The 23152-nt window shown below is 42.8% G+C and overlaps 2 protein-coding genes across 6 annotated transcripts in view; one reads left to right on the top strand and one right to left on the bottom strand.

The window, feature by feature from the left end:
- On the top strand, window positions 1-18307 carry arhgap22a (Rho GTPase activating protein 22a). 3 transcript variants are annotated; one of them, XM_069658322.1, is made up of 10 exons: window positions 1-86; window positions 7125-7321; window positions 8746-8833; window positions 13090-13218; window positions 13984-14194; window positions 14291-14423; window positions 14508-14581; window positions 14940-15061; window positions 15900-16941; window positions 17026-18307. In XM_069658322.1, the coding sequence occupies exons 1-10, from the start codon at window positions 35-37 to the stop codon at window positions 17243-17245; spliced, it is 2268 nt and encodes a 755-aa protein (XP_069514423.1). In that variant the 5' UTR covers window positions 1-34; the 3' UTR covers window positions 17246-18307. The 3 variants fall into 3 exon arrangements, with proteins under 3 accessions (XP_069514423.1, XP_069514424.1, XP_069514422.1); XM_069658323.1 differs by lacking the exon at window positions 1-86 and adding an exon at window positions 1370-1944; XM_069658321.1 differs by lacking the exon at window positions 1-86 and adding an exon at window positions 1370-1944 and having other exon boundaries at window positions 14291-14581.
- Window positions 18301-23152, bottom strand: part of mapk8a (mitogen-activated protein kinase 8a) — a 14764-nt gene continuing 9912 nt past the window's right edge. For 2 of the 3 annotated variants that reach the window (XM_069658324.1, XM_069658325.1), the window contains exon 12: window positions 18301-21305. In XM_069658324.1, the coding sequence (XP_069514425.1) occupies window positions 21127-21305 (179 nt within the window). In that variant the 3' untranslated portion in view covers window positions 18301-21126. Of the gene's footprint in view, window positions 21311-23152 lie in introns of all 3 variants that reach the window. The other variant, XM_069658326.1, reaches the window with a different exon arrangement.

The following is a 23152-nucleotide window of genomic DNA, read 5'->3' on the forward strand; positions in this document are numbered from 1 at the left end:
GAAGGACAGACTGTGTGCAGACAAGTTCACCGCCATGAAACCATCCGCAACTCCTCCGACCAACGACAAAGTGAAGGAACTGGCAGGTAAAGCTCAGTTTGTTTTACAAGAATTGTCATTGCGTCAAGTTGTGTCGACCTTTATATTCATATCTGTCTGAGCTCTAATATAAAGTCTGTCATTTTAACATATCAATTTCCCTATCACATATAACTCTTCTCTGTCGATCAGCGTAAAAGCTGTTCTCATGAAAGTGTAAAGATTTACAAAGTAATGCTACCACTAACTTTTTTATAGCCATATTTGTGCGTGTGTTGTGTCACTGGTGCGAGCTTGAGCAGGTTGTGTTTTGAGAAATCACAGTCCGTTCTCTCCACTGATAGGAAGCAGTGACCTACAAGTAGTTTAACTTAAATGGTAAATTGACTGCACTTATATAGCGCTTTTCTAGTCTTTGCGACCACTTAAAGCTGATTTTACACTACATGTCACATTCACCCATTCACACACACACTTACTGATGGCAGAGGCTGCTATGTAAAGTGCCCAACTGTCAATCAGATATCACATTCATACCCGTTGGCTATGCGGGAGCCCAACACTTCGACATGTAGCCTGAGGGAGCTGGGGAACCACCTCCGACCTTCCGATTGAAAGACAGTCGCCCCAGGGCCCAACTTAATGTTGCTGCAGTTTGCTGGTAGTTCATCCATGTTTATATTTGCTAAGTGATTCAAGTAGCTTCATTACTTTTCCCCTTTTGTTTTAAACGCATGACAGGACTGAGGTTGGAAATCAGCAAACGTGGCCCTTTAAGTTAACCACACTAGAATTCTCCCTTGGGTAGCTTTAATATGACATGATAATAATAAACTTTATTTGTATAGCACTTGTTAGAACAAAGTTACAAGTACTTTATATTAAAAACAGTGCTTTGCTTTGGTTCAACTTCTTTTATTGCGAAGTAACTGGCAACAACTGTGTTATCAAAGTCCCTGACGCTGGTCCTCGCCTATAGCAGTGTGTTTCAGCCTCTTCCAGCCTCTTGAGCTGCAGCATTTATCTGCTTTATCACATCCACTACAAGCCCACCATGCAGAACAGGAACAAGAACATCACACCCTTGAGTGCTGTGGCTTTCTCTGTACAGATTGTGGAGTGACTGAGTCGTGTGGCATTTCCCCTCAGACGATGAATCCTGAAAATAAGTGCCGTACAGTCGGCTTTTGTCAGTTTTTAACACGTCGACTCAAATGTATCAAACATCTGCGACCAATTTTAGGCACAGAGATTTAAATGACTTGCAAATGTTAAATAGTACGATTGGTGTCAGTTATACAAGTGTATCGATCTGAGGTTGTACTTCAGGTACAAACAAGACCATAATCAAATCTCCACGAGCAAACAGCTGGAGGGCTTGAGGAGGCTGTGGAGCGAGGGGAGGGGGGCCGATGTAAAGAAATGGGTGACAAGACAGAGGACACACTGCCAGACATATTTATAGACGGTGAGAAATTGATACTGAGAGTGTGCAGCAGGCGGCAGAGAGACAGAGAGCAAAGGAGAGGGAGAGAGAGAGAGAGTGGGCAGGGCTCGAGGTATGTGAGAACAACAGCACGCCGGGCCAGTGGGACAGAGCGGGGGGAGTGAGACGAGAGGAAGGAGGGGAGGAAGAGGAGAGTGTGTGGTTAAGTGCTTGCAAGTGTGTCTGTGTGTGTGTGTGAGTGTGTGTGTGTCAGAGAGATCGGACGGAGACAGTGTCCAAGAGGAAGCCAGTGAGATGCTCGGAGAGGATGAGGAGTAGCAGGGCGAGGCAGCAGCGGCGAGTGTGAGTGTGTCTGAGGAGTAGTGTGTGAACAGAGGGATGCAGTCATGTCTCTGTGAGAGGGAGCAGCACAGCAACGGTAACCATGCTGAGCCCAAAGATAAAACAGGCACGCCGGGGTAAGCACAGTCCCTCCTCCCCTTTTTCTCCATCCCTCTTCCTGCTCCATCCCTCTCCTGCTTCTCTGTCCTCTCTGCAGTCCACCTCTCTTTCTTTCCCTCTTTTGCAGAGCTCCTTCTGTCCTGCTGTCTTTGTGATAATGCATCATCAATATTGCTGTCATTGCTTTCATTGATAGTCACTTAAAAAAGGTGTGACAGCGCCATGTTAGTGCCGAATCTGCAAACCAGTGTCAATCTGCAGCCCAGTGACTATTATCACTCACAATGACCTGAGTTTTTGTGCATGATCAGGCTTTATTATGTGTGTCTGGGTGATGTAATCCCTCCTGTCTCCTCATTCCTAGTAGATTTGATCCTGGTGGAGATGCTGATGGTTGTAGTAAATATGGCTGCTGGAAGGATAACCCTCCCTCCAACATCCTGGCACGTTCACACCTGAGCACATGACTACGTCTCTATTTGTTCAGGCTGTATTGGGTTAGTCTCCGGGCGAGCAGGTGACGGACAGATCAGAGGTCGGCGACAGGAATGCAGGGCTCTCTCTGCTCCTGTACATCGCAACAGCTGACTGTCAAACATAGTTCCTCTAACGCGGGTAAAATCCACTCGCGCCCGCTGATGTCGGGACACCACACGCGCATGCCTCTCACATGACTGTGTGAAGATGGATAAGGAAGCTGTAAATCACAGGAGCTACTGCGCTGGCACTGAGATTATCATGATGCAGGGTATAAATACTTGCCGGGCTCTTGGTGGATAAGAGACACACAGGTGGCTTTGGGGAGCTGTGACAGCTACCAACTGCAAGGAGACAGAGTCGTACTGGAGCATCCACAGAGGCGCTTACACCCTGACAGGAGATAAAAGAGAATTTATGATCACTCTCAATTAATTTCACTTTTTTTTTGTTATAATTTTTATGGACATATTTTGAACAACAACATAAAAACACCCACATATAAATGCTCAAGCAAACTATCATACGCACATCAGGGGGAGTACAAGGACACAAGGTTCCCGCGGCTCCTGCAAAATTCTTAAAAGGTCTTAAATTAAAATCAGGGAAATTTAGGTCATAAATTGTCTTAAATTTACCATAAATTCAACCTCGGAGTCCATCGGCTGTAGTCTGACGACGATATAGCCTCTGGAGACACCTGTGAACATGCCGGGGCATGTAGCTGGCATTTAGGATAAACACTTCCTATTCCGTGTGCTGCTCTGTTTACAGAAAAATAACCAGTTTTTCTTGTGATTGACTTTAATTAACAGGTCTTACCTGTGCTGAAATTTCAACATCATGATGCAGATTAGTAAAAAGTAAAACTGAAGTTTTGTCAGGTCTGTCCTCAAGAGGAGAAAACTACTTTTAAAATGCTCGTTTGTTGAGCGGAGGTCGGATCGATCGTTTCTGATGCATTCGAGGAAGTCGTCAAGGAAATTTATCTCAAGTTGTATTTTAGATGTAGATCAGATTGTTATCTGTTAGCATGTAGACTAAATCATTGTCAGATAGCCGCTGATGGGAGCCGGGATGTCATTACGGCGGGATACGTTCTTCGTGCATGCGCCGCAGCCTGCTGATACGTGATTGGTCAATGTTACTCGGACTACAAGCGTACTACAGACAGAAACCAGAACACTTGTCGTCCCAGAAAGCCAAGAGATTACCGTAAATTCTCCACAAGCTTTATGTGTTTACGATTTGTTGGCTAGCTACAAACAGTGACGTCTGGCTGCGTGACGTCGTTTCGTTATCGTCGGTCGTGAGTTGTGTCTAGGTACGGTTGAGCTTCGATCGGGAGATGCAGGTTTAACAGAAAACGGTTGGAAGAAGAGAGGTTTTGGAGGTGGTTGAAAAAAACGATGACACAAAATGCAATTTATGCCAACAGACACTCTCATCAGAGATGACGGGGGTGAACGCTGTTGAATCCCACTACTAGTTTTGTCGGCTCACAATAGTCCCACGATATTTGTTGCAGTGATGCTACAGTGCACATTGAAATGACTGAAAATGGCCTCTCTAATCTTTGACGTAACTGAGGCTTATTGCTATGCTTCAACTGTTCTCTGATTGGTTAATGGTTTAAAAAGATTGAATTGTCTTTGTCTATTCTTAGTCTTTATTTCTATCAAAGAAATTGTTGCGATGTTTTTGGGGTCTTAACTTAATATTTGTTGAAGACGTTAAAAGCATGGAATGTGATTTTAAAATGAGGGGACACCCTTAGATTTGCTCCTTTAAATTTAAAAAGTTCTTCTTATCAAGGACGCAAAAAAGCATAGCAGAACATATTATTTACATGTAATTGTTAGACTTGATTAGAATAGGACTACACGGGTGTGACTAAGAAAAAAACACTATATTCAATATATGATTATAAATGCAAATATTGCAAAAAAGGACTGCAAGATTCCCCCCATTTATACCAACAGTTTGGATTTTTAGAGCGCAGTTTCTCCACATGAATATTGAGTCGATGCAACTCTTTCTACAGCATGTCGGAGTCATTGTCTTATAATCCCATCAATAAAGCTGCTTGAATGTGTGGTGGCAGAGTTAAATACTCCTCTGAACATCTAAAAAGCGCCACGTCCTTTTCAGAGAGAAAGATGTGATTAACCTAAGAAAAAGGAGTAAAAAAAAGGAAGGAATAACATAACAGGGACATAACAGAGCGATATCAGCTTCAACAACTCTACATTCGTGTGTGTTCTGCCTCCTTTCTCTCCTGGCAGTCGCTGTCTTATTCTCGACCTGCCGTAAAAGTCCATAAAAGATGATGGGAAGGAGAAATGGCTCGTCTTTCTCCTTCAGAGTGCAGCAGCCACTTCGGTTTGCTTGCCACGTCGTGTGCGCTTGCCATCTCTCATTTGCTTTAATGGTATTCTCCTTTGATTAGATTCCCAGCTCCGCTTCCCTCTGACCCTTTTATGCAGCGTCATTCAGGCCAGATTCACGCAGCATCACAAGAGCTGGAGCTGCACTCACAAGCTCAGATATAAGAACCAGAATCCTGAGGCGGTGAAGGAGAGGGGAGTCTGGCAGGAAGATGTTGTGGTGTTTGAGGCTTCTGTCCATTATCTGTGTGACTGAAGGTTTGTCAGTGTGAGGACGGAAGAATGAATTATGAAGCATTTATATATGATCCTGTTATAAAACTGTAGGTGCAAACTACAATTTATTCTAGATCCTAATCATTACAAAATACTTTCATGTATTTTTCATGTATTATGTTAGTAAAGGGCAGCAGGTGTTGTCAGATGTGACAGATGTGCCATGTATCTGTCTGTCTCTTTCTATCTATGTCTCTCTCTGTTTGTTTGTTTGTCTATCTATCTATCTATCTATCTCTCTGTCTATCTGCCGGTCTGTCTCATGTTTCATTCTCTGTTGGTCTGTCTGTCTTTCTATTTGTCTGTCTGTCTGTCTGTCTGTCTCTCTATTTCTCTGTCTGTCTTTCTATTTCTCTGTCTGTCTGTCTACTCCTACAACTGTGTTTGTCTAATGACCTAATAAAATGAAACAGTCTAATATATTGCATTCTTATCATAATTTGCAGTATTTTATATTTAAAAGTTATGACCAGTTGTGTTGAAATGTACATATTAAGTTTTTAATGTACTTGGGTACTATCTAAAGGTACAGTACTTGTAGTTTAGTTGAGTATTTCCAGTTTCTTTTTGCTACATTTCAGTGGAGAAAACTTTTACTGCATTTGTCAGGTACAGTGATTTTACAAGTTAAGCTTGTGTTTACAAAAACTATAAAAAGCTACAAATGTGATGCATCTTAACAGATTAAACCACTCAAAAGTAAATAATACTGTTTAAATTATCAATACTGCCACCAAATATAACAGGAAATTGCTACAGTATGCATCATCAATGAGTAACAGTGACTGAGCCAGTTTCCTCATTAATGACTACTTTTACTTTTTAAACTTCGGTGGTGAAATGTTACAAAAGTGCTGTCCTTAAATACATTAGAGTCGCTGTAGTTGTATTTACAGGAGTATTTTGCTGCTTTACTTAAAACTACATTGCAATTGAAATTTAAATATTGTTCTTTTAACTCTTCTTAATACATTTTACAGCCATATTTACTTGTCTCTCAACAGGCAACCGACAACTTACGTACGTGTTTACAAGTCCCTGTTTATAAGATATGATGCACTTTTTATCGTGGTACAAATGTTCTCACGTAGTTATTTATGCACGTTGAGTTACGTCAATTCCTGACACGAATTACATTTAAACCTTGTACACAAATAGTTCTTTACTGACACCAGTTCCTCTCTGAGATTTCCTGCCTCTTTTTAAAAAAGACATCACCACGTCTGCCGTATTAATAGACGCCGCTCTGCCTGCTTCTGCTGTCAGCTCACAGTTTTATTAACGGCTGCTTCAGGTGGTTTCATTTCTAGTATTCCAGACAATTGTGACTCTGCAAATAAAGGACCCGCAGAAAAGGGAATGAAATTAGGAGTCCGAGAGAGCTGGGAGGAAGCCGGAGAGAGATTTCAGCCCGGGCTCTTGCAGATACCTTCCCTGCTGTCCTCAGCAGAAAGCGAGATGCAATTAACAGGAGAAAAAGACGCCATTGATTTCTCTCTCTGCTCTCCCTCTGCTTCTGTTTATCTCTCTCCCTCTTTCTCTCTCCCCATGACTCCCTAGGGATTGCTCTACTGTCGCTGCTTTTACTCTATACCTTTGGCGTACCAATGCTAATATAAAATCCATGCTAGAAATCAGCCTGTAGGAGCTATAACACGGCCTGATCCGAAGCAAAAGCTGCTCTCTGCACAGTGGTGACAATTAGAAAAGTATATACCCTCATTGATATCTGAAACAGCTAATGAAGTATAATGGGATAGATAGATGGATGGCATCTTAAAGCAGGAAGAATTTGCTGCAAAATGGAGGCCAGGCGTTGCAAGATTTACTAAATAGGGAATCTGGATGCACGGTCAAGCCTGCTGGCTTATCTGTACCTGAGGGAGACTTCTGAGAATAATGATTCAGGATTCACTCTCCATGAATTTTAAGGATACCATGCATCAAAGAAAATCCCCACATAACATATATTCTGTCTTTATTTCTTTATATCTGTGTCCATTCTGCTTCTCTTAGTCCTGCAAACTCACTTTATCTGTCTGCGTGTGTCCCTGCAGCCCGGTCCAAGAGCATGGTGCTCGGGGAGTTGTCCCGCGTCTCCAGGCCCTGCTCTCCTCTGGACCAGGAGAAAGCTCTGAAGGCCGGCTGGCTGAAGAGGCAGCGGAGCATCATGAAAAACTGGCAGCTGCGATGGTTCGTGCTGAGGACTGAAGCTCTGTATTTCTACAAGGACCAGGATGAAACAAAGGCACAGGTGACCTTCACAAAATAACAAACACAGACATTCACATACAAGGCACACACAGGAGGCTGCACTGATGTGTGTTTGGATTAATTCTAACTCAAAGCCTGATGCAAAAGTTTTATGAATATATCTGATCTATATTTTCTGGTCGGTTGTGTACTCGCCACAGACTGAATATAAGAAGCTCTACATAGACATAGCCACGCCCTGAGGAAGACACGATGAGGGTCAAAACCGGTCGCCGCATTTTAAACAAAATCCTTGACTCGGTGCCTGAGTGTGCCTGAAGAAAGCCCAGTGGCTCGCCTCCCTCACAGTTTACTTTTTAGCCTTCAACAGCAGGAGTTTAACACCTTGCTACCGTGAGCACCGGTATCCCTCTTCTTTCAGAATCAGAAATACTTTATCCGTCCCTGAGGGGAAATTCGGGCGTTACAGTTGCTCTGATACAGAGAGAAGCATGGAAAAGAAGTCTGATGTATGAAACCAGAAGGGAAAATTGCCAAAATCTGATTAAACTAATTAATTTATTTCCCTAGTAAACACTGTCCGATGGAGTTTATGGTCTCAATCGCTGGTTTCAAGTCTGCTTCAATCCAGCATGATGTTTATTTTGCAAATAAGGTTCCCATTTAGAGAAAAATTGACGACAAAGAAGGGCATTTTTAAGGGCGTGGCTGCTTGTGATTGACAAGTGGCTCCCACGGCGGCTTGTCAACCAGGAGAGAGACCGAACAATGTGTATCCACCCTGTTGTCTTAATATGTTTACTTCTGGTTCCCAAAAAATCCAAGATGGCGTCTGCTGAAATGCTGACTTAATAAACTGATGGCTAACGTCAGAGTGGCTACGTTTACTGCTCTGAAAACAGCTTCCTGTTAATTTAAACCAGGTGTAGAAATGCATTCCTGCACTTACCTTTATAGTGTTGGTGTCAAACTCTTGCTGCATAAATATCCATTCATCTCTGACACAAAAACCCTCCTCTTTATCCTCCACCCTTTCCATTAAAGTCACAGTGTGTTGTTGCCCTGACACACTCTCTGACAATGTGGTAACTAGCTGCCCTGCGGTTCGGCTGTGAGCACTTAGCATGTGACCTTTGACCTTCTCTATGTTGTGAAGATCAGAAATGCGAGTACATGAGGAAGCGCCGTGGGGATAAATAGATGAAGAGATGTTTCCCTGAGTCATCCCTCCCTCCATCATCATAACCTCTCTTTGTTGGACGGCTGCCCGGAGCCCAGCGCACTCAGGCCTCCATAGTGTTTCACATGCACTACACGTCCAAGTCCAGAACCACTAATTGATTTTCTTGTTTGGCCCTTTAATACTGTTGATAAGGGTGTTTTCCTCGTATCTCCCTGCCTGCCTGCCCGTCTGTCAGTCTGTCTCTCAGCCTATCACGCGCCTTCCTCTGCTCTCTCCTGCAGGGTTGTATTCCTCTTCAGGGCAGTCAGGTCAATGAGCTGCCTGCCAATCAGGACGAGCCCAATCGCCACCCGTTTGAAATCGTTCCAGGTGAGTTGGCATGGTGACAACTCTGTAATGTAAGATGTGAGTGAGTGAGTGAGACTTGTTCAGGTGATGCTGAACCGTCTGTTTAGTGCTGAGTGCCAAAAAGAAACCCCTGTCTTTCGTTTCATAATTTATTTACCTAAAGACCACGATCACACGGAAAGGAACACAAGCGGTACACAATAATTCTCACAACACAACAAGTGTAACATAAGAAAGGAAGGACATCCTTATAAATAATACTTTGAGCAATACCTTTCTGTAGTGGCTATCTTTAGTCTCATCTTTCTCCAGACTTGGTTATTATCATAGCCACACTAGAGTGACGACATGGCAATGTTTCACACGTTTAGTCTGCACTCACGCAGACTTTTTTACAGAATGCTTCACAACAAAAACACTCTCTTCCTGTCTATTGGTCACATGACAACAGAAGCTGCGCAGGATGGCACAAACTTCAGCAGTATTCCCTAAATTAAACAGAAATTTAATCCTCACTCTAACAAATTATACTATTCAAACAATATAAACCAACCTATAACTGAGAAATGGTTCATTATACTGACAGTTGGTTTCTATCCAGCCCTTCATTTGTTCCTGTGACCTTCTGTATTCTGGTGTTGTTCACTCTAACATGACAAATAACCTGCTTATACTTTTGCCTATCATGCAACACTTTTCTGTACTTTTAAGCTCTTGTAGATCTTTAAATATCACGTCATGTGATTCCTCTGAGCTGGTTGTGCATTTTTTTCTGCCTCTGTTCAGCGAGTTTCAAATAGTTGATAGACCACATCCAGTTTCTGCTTTACTTGGAAAACACGTAAAATACTTTTCATTTCCTATTTCTCGCCTACACTGTTTTAGTATCTACTTTCTTTCAAAACGTTATGATTCACAGACTTGTCTGATTTACTTTGCTGCCTTATTTAAAACCTCAAACCTTGACGACACTGCATATAGGGAAGTGCAAAACTCTGACACTGTCTAATGGAGATGTGATCTCCCCCTATGTCTCTTTTATGTTTCACATGAGCCTCCTTTTTGATACCGTCTAATCTGATCAATCAATCAAACTTTATTTTGTATAGTCAGTACCCCCCACCCCCACCCCCCCCAATTCATGCACAAGGCTAAATAAGGCATGTAAACAAAGAGCTCAATAAAAACAGGAACTGACGAAAGTGATGAAATGCTATCATGACCGGAGGTACGATTAAAATGTTAAGACTCAAAATAGAATAAAATGGTGAACATAAACAAGATAATAAAACATTAAAAGGTTATCCATAAAAATAAACTACAATAATATAAGAAAACAAATAAATAAACAAATAATGAGTACGAAAATTAAGTAATAAAAGACTGAAATAAGATAATAACACACTAAACGAATACATACGAATCACTAAAACAGACTAAGATGCTAAAAAGTAAATAAAGTAAAATTCAGTTAAAAGCCAGACTAAAAAGGTCTTACGTTTGTTTTGTCTATAAATTAGTAAAGTTCTATAAAACTACTGAAAAAAAAAAGAAAAACCAATCCTGTAAAAAAAAAGGGTCTATTACAGGCTCAGGCGAAGAGCGACACCCAGCTACACCTGACACCCTTGATTTGTCAGAAACCCCAAATCATGCAGCATCAATGCACAAACCAGGAACAATACAGCATCACCCTGATACCAGGTACCTGCCATAAAGTATCTTTAGCTTTAAACTGTCATCATACTGAACATTCAGCTGGTCATATTCTCTGTGTAAATCAGAGTCGTATCACAAGTGGAAAACAGAAGTAAATCAACACAGCTACATATGAGTCACAGGCCGTAACACATGAAATATGCAGAAAAACAGAGAGGATGTGAGTGTCACCGCTGAGCAACCGAGGGTTAAACAAGGACCTCATTCATTTCTGATCTTGACAGCGTGGGGACAGCATGTACAGCACGTAGATCAGACGGCCTGCTGGATGGAAGGAAAGAAGTTGGAAGTTGTACTTGGCTAGGCGTGCAGATAAGATTTGTAAGACAGTTGCACGGTAATGGTGGTGATATACGTGTCTCTGTTATGTCATATCATCCTAGATTCACCTGCAGCATTTGTTCTTCTTAAGGGCTGCCGCCGCTTAGTTGTTTCCCCAATTTTCCCTCAGTTGTGCTGGTTTAACACGAGCCATTACTGCAGCAGGTTCACTTACACCCTGACAGTTTATCCTGAGGATGAGGTTTCCATTAACGGTGGTGGAAAGTACATTTTCCTCAGCTTGGGTTCATTGTAAAAACACACTAAATGAGGCCCATTTAAAAGCAGGTAGAACTGTTGAAACGCACTGATATACTGTATTTACCTCTTACTTTCTGTGTATCCATGATTGACAAGGTCTATGTGTATAATTTCACTTTTCCAGAAGTGGATAGTTGGTGATACCGAGATAAACTAACCGTGTTTTATCAGAGATCCTGCAAAAAAAAAGCTTCTATTCTATAAAAATGCTGTGCACAGAAAAAACATCCTATCTACTTCATATTTCTGACACCGTTAGCAAGTCGTATGTGCTCTGCAGCACCGTCCCTGCTCTCCTGGACATTACCTTCACACACACATACAATACACACGTATTCACACACGCCTTGTGTGTAGAAGTCCATGAAAGTCAGCACATTTACCAGCTGCTGCAGAGCACCACAGTGGTGAAAAAAACACACTGCATCATTAGCAGACGTGGTCACATGTACTGCATACTGCATCGTTAAGTAGAGGATAGTGTTTTAATTTTTCAGTCAGTTTGAAATGTTGCAGCAGCAGAGCGCAGCTTGTGTTTGGCGTCTCGGCTCCGACCTCGTCACTCCTCGCAGATTTATTTTACATGCAGTAATTTGAGGAGTGATGAGATAATATCTTAATCCCCCCTAGATGGAGCCTGCAGGTGGATGCTGGGGTGGTGGTGGCGGCTGAACGTATGAGCACAGTACTGGTGCAGGGCAGCGGTGGCAATGACAGAGCAGAAGTAGAGACCGGAAAGTTCGTCAAACTAGGAGGAAGTGTTTGTCAGGGGATTGTGGAGAGTGATGCATGTCAAGTGTGACATCAGTGCAGCTCTAGTTGCCTGCCTGAACTAGCTCGTAGGCGTCGCTCCATATATGGCCTTTTTGTGGGCACTTCTCCTAAAGGAAATTTCCAGTGTTTACACACGTTTAACCCATTTACTAAGGACACATTTAGAATGCATTGCTGCAATATTGCAATTTTATTACTATTCAAAATGATTGATTATTATGGAAAAATGTTCTGCGACAAGAATTTTCTCCTCATCCAAACCTACGTCTTTATTGCTCATCTCACAAGCAGCTACTTCTTTCATTGTATTTCACAGTAACATGAAAATTAACCTTGAGCGTCGTGGGAAAAGATTAGTTTTGAAAGCCAATTTCAATTTAAATGGAGACAAACGGCTGCCTGTAATTTGAGGAAATCATATCATGCAAGTCATGCAAACTATATGCAATTTGTTCTACATTTTGTCAGGGGTAAAACCTGCAAATACAGCAGTGTCGTCTTTAACAGGGGTTTGGTGTCTAGTCTGTTGTCATAGATAAAGTGTGTTTGTGAAAAGGCTCAGAGAGAAATGTCCGAAAGATAAAAAGAGACTGAATGAAAGGCTTGGTGCAGTTGCTGGTGTCCACAGGGAGCTCCACTCTTTCTGGGTCAGTTCTCTCACACACAACACACCTTGCACCACTGTGCAGGACTCAGTGAAAAATGCAGGTACTGTTACATAGTCTAAGCAGAAAGGCATATGCAACCCCTTGAATTGTTTTAATGGTTTGGTTTTCATCACTGCTTTACGTAAAAACATTTTATGATTAGCAGTTTTGATGCTTTTATCTCCACCTGTAACTGAGTAGTGCTTCCACCTCTTCAAACGCAGGTGAAAGTCACATAAAAGGTAAAGTTTCAGATCAATCAAAGCTAAACCAAAATAAACTGAAATGTCAAACTAAAATGTCAAACCGGTTGGTTTCACGCTGCGTGCAGCCAGAGGAAGCAGAGGCAGAGCTGCGTGGCTGTGTCTTTGTACTTTACAGGGGTGCTGGAGCTAATAGGGTTATGGAATACGCTGGTTGGTAGAACCGACTTCTTTACAGATTATGTTCTATAAAAGTCTGTTTTATGTATATTTTAAGTACACTGGGTATAAAAAGTCTTTGTCATTTTGTTCCATTGATCCAGAGTGTAATGAAATATGTGTTTGTTTTTAGGGGCAACTGGAGAAAAAGATCGAACTGGTGTAAGCCACGAATCTTACCTGCTGATGGCCAGCTCTCAGAGCGACATGGAGGAGTGGGTCAGAGCGATACGCAGGGTCATTTGGGCTCCACTCGGAGGAGGTGTGAGTCTTACCAATACACAAATGTTGATGTTTACCGTAATTAAGATAATAAATTAAAGATGTTCTGTTGCTATTTTTTCCTTCCTGGTTCAGATTATGATACCTAGACTTGAGTGTCGGCCTTTAACTAGCACCTGTCCTAAAAATTATACTCGTTTTTAGGAACACACAGACATCTTGCAAGCTTTAACTAACATTACACTCTACGGTAGCATCACGCAGTTGTTTGCTGTCCTCACAAGATCATTTACCTGAAACCATATCTCTATGATCAAAAACAGTAGTTGCTAGTGGCATCCGTAATATATATTTGCTGTGTAGGCTACTGCTTTGGAAAGGAAGACACAAGTTGCTTTTGGGGGGCTGATAAATTATGCTTTCACATTGGTGCACTGACTGGCGTACTCGCCAATACCACATTGTATTGTAGGCATTTACAATGCTGTTATTGGTATTGGAACAATTTAATTATTAGCATGTAAAAGAGCGGGTTTAAGGGCTGCTGGTTTAGCTCACTTGGTAGAGCAGGCGCCTCATATACAGAGGCTACAGTCCTCGATGCACTGATCGTAGGCTTTAGTCCCGGTCTGCCGATCATTTGGTGCGTGTCACCACCCACTCTCTACTCCCCTTATTTCCTGTCACTCTTCAGCTGTCCTAAAAATAAAGCTAAAAAGTCCCCAAAAGAGGAGGAAGGAGAAGGAAACATTAACAACTATAAATGGCCTGATCAGTGGTGTTCATTCTTCATGTTGTTCTGCAGGTGTCTTCGGGCAACACCTAGAGGAGACCATGTTGTACGAGGCTCAGTGTGGCCCTCAGCGACCGGTCCCAGTGCTCGTCGAACAGTGCGTGTGCTTCATACGGGAACACGGGCTCGAGGAGGAGGGCCTTTTCAGATCCCCCGGACAGACCAATCACGTCCGAGAGCTGCAGGATGCGTTTGACCGAGGCGAGAAGCCAGTGTTTGACAGGTGACACAGCAGAAAGGGGCAATTAATCTACATCTACATAACCAGCTGTAATCAATGCAGGGTAGTATTCTAATGTCCACTCTGTGTCTCTAACAGTACCACAGATGTCCACACAGTGGCGTCGCTGTTAAAGCTGTACATACGGGAGCTGCCAGAGCCTATAATCCCATTCTCCAAATACACACAGTTTCTCTCTTGTGCTCAGCTTCTCACCAAGGATAAAGCAATGGTAATTACATGTCTGCCTCACACTTTCCTGCTCTCTTTCCAAACTCTTCCTATGGCATTAAACGTCTTTTTTTATTTGTTTAAGGGTATCTTAGAGCTCGGAAAACAGGTGAAATCTCTTCCTCAGGTCAACTACAACCTCCTTAAATACATCTGCAAGTGAGTAAACACTGTCTCCTCCGACTGTATGTAAGTTCTTGTTAAGCTCACTGATGAGCCTCTGCTTGTCGCTATTCAGCCAGTCGCTATTTGCTGAATGGGGATTTGACACCCTGTCATACAAGGCAAATAACATTCATTACACCCACATCCGCGTCAACAGGGGAAGTGACATCACAGTGATTAACTCTGAGTGTGAATAATAGGATGTCTTCTCTCCCTCTGTGGTCTGCATTCATATAAATATAATCAGCTGAGCCCACACACCAGCCAGAATCATGACTCAGTCTTCCTTTCACTCTTACTGAATAAAAAAGAAAAATAAATTCAATGATTCTCCTTTTTTCTGTCCGCTCAGGTTTCTCGATGAGGTTCAGTCGCACTCCAATGAGAATAAGATGAGTGTCCAGAATCTGGCGACTGTGTTCGGACCCAATATCCTTCGGCCCAGAGTGGAGGATCCGGTTACCATGATGGAGGGTGGGTGATGATGTCAAAATGGCATATGCTGTCTTTCCACTGCCAGAACTTTCCTTGGGTACTAGGAACTTTTGGAGGTACTTGTTCCCACCGCTGGCTGCACGGTGGTGCACTGGTTAACGCTATCGCCTCACAGCTAGAAGCTTCCTGGTTCGAATCCCAGTTCAGACGAAGTGGGCCTTTCTGTGTGCATGTTCTCTTCGTACATGCGTGGGTTCCCTCAGGGTACTCCGGCTTCCTCCCACAGTCTAAAGACATCCTGGTTAGGTTTATTGGTGACTCTAAATCGTCTGTGAGCGTGAAAAGTTGTCTCTATGTGTCAGCCCTGTGATTGACTGGTGATCAGTCCAGGGTGTACCCCGTCTCTCGCCCAGTGACAGCTGAGATTGGCTCCAGTCCCCCCCCGTTTCCCTGAACAGAATAGGCGATATAGATGGATGGATGGATGGATGGATGATTCCCCCACAGAGACCAAGGTCTAAATAAAGTCCAAGGGGCCTAATTTCTACGGTCCAAAAGGTTCCTGCTCCAGGGTTAGTACTTTGTTAAAGAACTAGAAACTTTAGCGGTGGGCCTTGAAATTAAGAACATTTCTGATTGGTTGAGTAGTCACAGCTTTCTGAAGACCAGCAGGGTAGTAGTTTGGCCATCTGGATGATCTTCAAGAATCTTTAAACCTCTGTTGAAAACAATGCGATGAAGGAACCATCCTAAGACTAAAAGTCCAGGGATGTTTTGGTGGAAACGCAGCTATAATCTTGGTTACCTTTCAATACATACAATGCCTAAAACATTTCAAGCAGGTGTATAATTAAGTCTTTTTCTTTACTATAAACAGGAAGTTCACAGGTGCAGCACCTAATGACTGTGCTCATCAGTGAACACGTCCAACTTTACCAACGAGAGGAGCCGGAAACTGGGACCAAGACTCCCCCAAAGCAACAGCAGAGTATCATCCAACGTGCCAGAGTGGAATGGCTCTCACAAGAAAACACTGACGCTCAACCTTCCTCAGGCACTGGCTCCAAACCCTCTGAAGAGAAGCCCCAATCTTCCACCCCTTCTACAGAGACCAAGCCGTCTGCACCGAGCCCCGTTACGACATTGGAGAAGGGTGAGGAGAAGGAGAAGACATTGGAGAAGGGTGAGGATGGTCAGACTGAAGGGAAGAGCCAAAGCAAGACAGAGGAGAAAGTGGAAGGAAAAGAAGATAGCAAAAGCGAAGGGAAAGATGGAAGTGAGGTAGCTGTTAGCCCCAGTATGCAGTCTAAAGCCCTGCCCTCATGGAGGAGCTCCTTCAAGGGCGGTGCAGCATCTGCAGGTCCGAGGGGGAAGATCGGGGGGTCGGCAGGGGATGTTTCAGCGGCCGGTGGGAGCAACTGGCTGATGAATGGGCTGTCGTCTCTCCGAGCTCACAGGCGAACCACCTCATCAGGTGAAAGACTTAAAGACTCGACCCTGTCCCTGAAGGATTCCACCCTCTCTCTTAAAGAGACCACTCTTTCACTGAAGGACTCACAGAGAGACTCTGATGAAGACTCCCCTCAAACATCCCTCGCCCACAGAGCCCTCCACCAATCCCACAGACTGTCCGCCTATGACAATGTCGCCCCCTCCAGTCTGAGCCTGCCCGCTGACACCTCCTCCATCTGGACGTCCTTTGAGATCTCGTTGGCCGAGCCAGAGGGAAGTGATAAAAAATTAGGACAGGGTCAGGACAGGCCCACAGAGGTGAAGGACAGTACAAGTACTCTGGATCACAGTGCGAGCGGTACTGAGGAGGATCTCACCGGAACAAGTGAAGGTCTCGACAACAAGCTGACCCAGCTCAAGCAGGAGCTGAAGAAACAGAGGACAAGCTACGAAAACAGCATTCGCAAGTAAGAATGAATAATGTCCTATAGAAATAACCTCTTAAAATCAGCACAAGATGTTATTCTTAACCCCTCTTTCTCTTCTTTGAGGTTGGAGGAGTCCTGCTCCAAGTACCAGTCCCAGGTAAACCGCCTCGAGGAGGAGCTGGACCAGGAGAGGAAAAAGTTTCACATGCTGGAGATCCGACTCAGGAACTCGGAGCGGGCGCATCAAGACGCAGAGAACCGAAACGTTCTCCTCCAGCGAGAGATGGAGGAGTTCTTCAAAACCCTCGGGGATCTGACCACAGGAGCAACACGGGCCAACTAGACCAGACCAACCTGCCTTCATCTGGTCCATCAGAGGAGAAAGAGGAGCACGATTACTGGGACGACCAGCCAGCCCCAAAGCTTTTAAGACCAAATACCTCCTAGTGCAGTACGACTTACCACCGTGTCCCTTTTAGTACCGCCGTCTTGTGCCTACACTGAGCAGTGCCGGTGCCAAACGAGAGCTCCTCTGGACCAAGGACTCCTCATACCATTCCTCTAAAAAGATATATTACACCACTGGTCTTGTAGCTGATTATTTATTGACTAGAATACTAGGAGAGAAAAAAGGCCTTATAATGTGTTTTGCATAAGTATTCCCCCCTTGAACTCCATATGTTGTTACAACTGCAAATTAAAATGAATTCTATTTGGGTAATAAGTGATGGACCAACACAAAATAGTTCATAATATTGACATGATTAGGATAGAACATGGTTTTCAGACGGCTGCACGGTGGTGCAGTGGTTAGCGCTGTCGCCTCACAGCTAGAAGGTTCCTCGTTTGAAGCCTGGTTTGGACGAAGTGGGTTGGTTGTTCTGGTTCGAAGTTCTGTGTGGAGTTTCCACGTTCTCCCCGTGCATGCTTGGGTTCCCTCCGGGTACTCCGGCTTCCTCCCACAGTCCAAAGGCGCTTGTTAGGTTCATAAGTGACTCTAAATTTGCCTGTGTGAGTGTGAAAGCTTCTAACCCCGCCTCTCGCCCAATGATAGCTGGGATAGGCTCCAGCCCCCGTGACCCTGAACAGGACAAGCGGTATAGATAATGGATGGCTGTATATATAATAAGGTCTGAGTGCTTTACTGTGAAACCCCTAACTAAGATCAGGTGCAACCAATTTGCTTCAGGTTTATTTGTACGTCCAACAAATGCTTTTTGGTTTGCTCTTGTTTGTAAATGAAATGGTCCAGGTTGTGACACTGTAAAATGTGAAGGAATACTTATGCAAGGCACTGTACATGAGGTATAGACTCCCCCTACACGCCCTGTTCATTTCCCCTTAGAAAAGATAGTGTTGAAAGAATCGTTATAGTCAGAAAAACAACAATGTGAGACATTAAAATTCAACTCTTTTATTTGCTGGAGTTGAAGGTAGACAGTTTCCATTTCTGATGTATATAATTAGTCTGTTAGTGAGGCAATTTCAGATCCAAAGGCTAAAATTCACACAACTGGCCCAACCTAAACACGCCACAACAGGTCAACTCTTTGCTGTCAGTGTCAAACCACCAGAAGACTGCGGCTTCATCCTAACAGTGCTGAATGGCTTTCCTTTCTTTTCCTCTAAATGTACCTGCACTAAAACCAGATTTGCTCAGAGAAAACTCATGCGTAGTCTATTCTATCTTTTCTATTTGTAGGAGATGGAGTAGAGGAAAAAATCACAAGAAGAGAGCCACACTAGTGATTTGAGATGTGGCCCAGAAAGGGTTCGGGACATGCGTCACTATCCCCAAAGTGCATTCTGGGAGCTGATGCTAAGGGGGGTTACTGCCTAGAGTGCCCTACCATGAAAAAAGGGCAAAGGGACAGGTCGGGAATTTGAGCCATCAAATACATCCAAAGGTTATCATGGCAGGTAGCAAATGCCTTTTTCCTGACTCTCAGAAAATATACATACATCTACAGTTAAATGTACAGATCAATCACTGGCTATACTAATCTATGAGTTATATTGCACAGAAAACAAACAGAAAATGAAACAAACTGCGTATAAATAGTACTTCTGAATGAAATGTACATTACATACAATAGACGCCTCCTAGCTTGAAATAAATTAAAAATAAATAAATAAATAACAAATACAGAAAATAACTGGAGCTTTTTTTTCTCTCGCATTTCTTTCGAATGATGTGTGTCGTGATGAACATACTGTGTCTTCAAAAACGTGTGTTGTGTGCAAGTGTGAGGTAGAACTCAGAAAGACGCACCACAAGAGAGAGGGGCATCCGCCACAGAGAGGACTGAAAAATCACTGAACTGAGTAAGGGCACTTAAATTAAATATCTTAAATATCAGACAGTTGAATAATGTCTGAAAGAACCTGCCAAAAAGGGTAAAGTGACTTATTAGGACTAAAGCTGTGTTTCCACTGCAGGAACATTTCCAGGGACCGGGAACTTACGGAGGTACTGGAGGTGCAGGAACTTTACCAAGGGAAAAGGGACTTTAGGAGATACTCAGTGGGTTTCTACGGCAGGGACCGGGGTCTGAATAAAGTTCCAGGGACTTTATTTTACCACTTCAAAAAGGTCCCTGCAGGTGGTACAGGTGGGACTTTAGGGTGTGACTTACGGCACTGAATATTATTGAGTACAGCATTAAAGGAGCAATTCACCCCTGGAAAAAGCCACTGTCATTCAAAGCTGGTGTTCTCTGTAATCTATAGAAGCAATAATATTTGAAATTGTCGCCATAGCTGTGAAGAAAGTTGTACAAACAGCTCGTGGTTTTGCCCATTCTACATTCCTACAACACCCAGCGTGCATTGCGCCCCTCCCTCTGAAATGAACGGACCAGCGAGAGACGCTGGAGTGAAATACTACTGTTTTCCAGTCAAGGACATTGATCGCTGCAGGCAACGGCTCAGAGCGGTACAGAATCTGAAATACAACGAGAATATACCGGTGGATCGTCTAAAATATCTTCAGGTCTGCAATCTACATTTCAAACCTGACGATTTTGAACGAGACATGACATCGGAGGCGGGCGTCCTAGATTGAGGAAGTGTAGTTTACCTCCGTCAGACTACGTAAAACGTGTAATCTGGCGGAGGTTTTCCAGGGCCCATTGGAGAAGCGGATAGAGCCAAATTTGATATTTTCCCCTCCCATAATGACACTAGCTCCCCATATTAGCATGAAAGGACTGAGGTTGAAAATCGGCGAACTGGCCCTTTAAGACGACTTACGCTTCAGCAGACTAACTAATCTTAACAGGTTTTTAGACCTAGGTGGAAATGCAGACAACATCGAGCTGGAGGGACCTCCTAAGAACTAAAAGTCCTGGGTTCTTTTGGTGGAAACACAGTTTTAGTCTCCGGTAACAGCCCCCAAATACAGCACTCTTTCTAGCCAGTGGCCTACATTAACTTGTTACAGCGCTAACAGCAATCATTGGCTCCTCACTTTGCCACATTTCTAGTCACTTACATTCACCCTGTTCTTCCTCATTCAACAGACCATCACCTACATATTACATCTAAGCAAATAAACAAGTTTAAATACAGTCAGTTTCCAGTATGCTATAGTAAAAAAGAAATCAGTGTCAGGGCAAGAGGTCATTTGACTGCTTGTCAAGATGCACACAATCAGAGGTGATGTAATACTAAGAAATAACTTGGATACACCAAGGGGACGCTTTCTACAAGAAAGATGAGGAAAAATATCAAAATAAAATCATCCATTTGCAATTGGATCTAAGATGAAATGTGCTATAGTCTACTGTTAAAGAGAGAATCGGTGTAAAGTCATTCAAATGTCCCTAAAAATAATACAAAAATGCCAAATGAACAATTCAAAAATATACTCAACATAATATTGCAGCGCTAACAGCGTGGTATCCGACTGTAGCGGCAGCTAAAAAACAGCACTGTGTAAAGTTCACTCAGATCCCTCTCTTTCAAAACATACGTCACATTTCACATCAAAACATACTCTGATTCTTTGCAGCAAAAATACAGTAATAATGATACAATTTAAACCACAATCATTTACAGCAGTGTGAGGGGAGGGGAAATAAAAACAAACTGTACATTAAAAGCGCAGCTCTACAAACTAGCATGAGAAGTTCCATTGGCCTAAACCGTCCCCATCACACACACAGATGAGGACAGGTTCGTTTTTTTGTGTGTAAGTGTGTGTATGTGTACTGTATGTGTGCGTTATCTGCAGCAGGCCAGTGCACCCAGAGAGGTGTGGCTGTCCAGGCTGCTGTCTGTTTCAGAGGTCATGGTGGGGTCACTGCTCGGGTCAGTGGGCTCTGTGGACATGGACGAGACATCGTTGGCCGAAGAGGAGGAGGAGGACGTGGGCTGAGGGGGGCTGTCGATCACTGCTGCACCTGTGCTGCGAAAAACACACGTCAACGCATAGGTTTCATTGAAATACACAGGAGACTGACGTTACCTGATGAGTCACAGCATGCACATGTTTGTGCTTAAAATGTAAGATCCTAGAAGCACTGATTTCACCATTTGCAGATCAAAGACATCAAGTTTAAAACAAGGCTAAATCCTGTGAAAGAATTAAAGCTATATACACCTTTTAGTTATTTAACTTTTCTATTTTGTGCAGTTAGGGGCCGATTTGCTACAATAAAGTTAGTTAAAAAAATCTGAATTATCGTTATAAAGACTGAACTAAAAGTCCTAGTCGCAGTAGTTGAAGACAAAGTCCTGATATGACAACAAAAATTCGTATTGTGAGAATCAAGTAATAGAATTATATTTAAAAAATGTGGGGAAGCCTGGATTAAATGCACATCTACTTTAGATGGTCGCACATACAGCTCTGCAAAAATTAAGAGACCACTCCAAATGTTCCTTAAATCAGCATCTCTCTCTTCATGTCATGGTCAGCCCAGTCCAGATCTGAACCCCATTGAAAACCTCCTGAATGTGATCAAGAGGAAGATCGATGTTCACAAGCCATCGAACACAGCCGAGCTGCTCAAATTTATGCACTAAGAGGCGGCTGTGGCTCAGTGATAGAGTCGGTCTTCTTTCAATCGGAAGGTCGGAGGTTCAATCCCCAGCTCCCTCCATAGCCAACGGGTGTGAATGTGATAACTGAATGACAGTTGGGCACTTAACGTAGCAGCCTCTGCCATCAGTGTATGAATGTGTGTGTGAATGGGTGAATGTGATATGTAGTGTAAAAGCAGCTTTGAGTGGTCGCAGAGACTAGAAAAGCGCTGTATAAGTACAGTCCATTTACCTAACGTCACCCAACAGCAATGTGAAAGACTGCTGGAGAGCATGCAGAGATGCTGTAATTAAAAAACAGGATATTCCACCAAATACTGATTTCTGAACTTCCGGAGTTAAAACATTAGTATTGAGTTGTTTAAACATGAACATGAACTTGTTTCTTTGCATTATTCGCATTATTTGCACTTTTAACTACTTTTTATTTTATTTTATTTTAAACAGTCATCATATTTTAGTCAGAAGTAGGAGAAATGTTGTTTACAATAAAGTTTCATTTTACACAAACCTATAAATAGGAGACCCAGAGAAAACCAGATTTTTGCAGTGGTCTCTTATTTTTTCCTGGACTGTATGTACTATAGTGTTATTTGTACTGACACTATCCTAAGTGCAAAGCTGAGGATCTGGATCTGCAGGCTATGACTGTTTCCCACAATGCATTGTTTCTTGCTCAGTGAAAAAAAAAATCCTGAATTTGTTAACAAAATATTGCCAAAATACTCTGAAATGCTAACTTTATTCTGGAAATATGACTAGTTTTTATCATGAAATCATCTTTACCTGTCATCTTTATTACCGAAATATCTAATTATGGCCTTAAAACTTTATGTACAAATGTACATTAAAATGCTGTTGAAACAATAGTTTTATGTAACTTGGAAGAAGAACAAATTTCAACTTTTTAACCAAATTTGTTGCAGATTTTACCTTCATCTAGTCTAAGTTAAACCTGCAAATTACCAAATACATATTTAGTAGGTTGTGTTCAGCAAACTTTAATAAAATGTATTAGAACTTTAGCCTAAATCAGTCATACAGATGAAGTGTGTCACAATCTAGTGACGTTGTAAAAACACTTCCAGGCTTACATCAGTCCATTGATAAATATAATTTCCCGCTAACAAACTAAAATAGTGTTGAATCACTGTAACATATCCCTCCCACCACTTGTTATCTCTCAAAGTTTAATGATTACTCA

The sequence above is a fragment of the Semicossyphus pulcher genome, unplaced genomic scaffold (assembly GCF_022749685.1).
Source record: "Semicossyphus pulcher isolate SPU_LCO1_2020_fin unplaced genomic scaffold, fSemPul1.0.p SCAF_12, whole genome shotgun sequence".
In the NCBI taxonomy this organism is placed as follows: domain Eukaryota; kingdom Metazoa; phylum Chordata; class Actinopteri; order Labriformes; family Labridae; genus Semicossyphus; species Semicossyphus pulcher.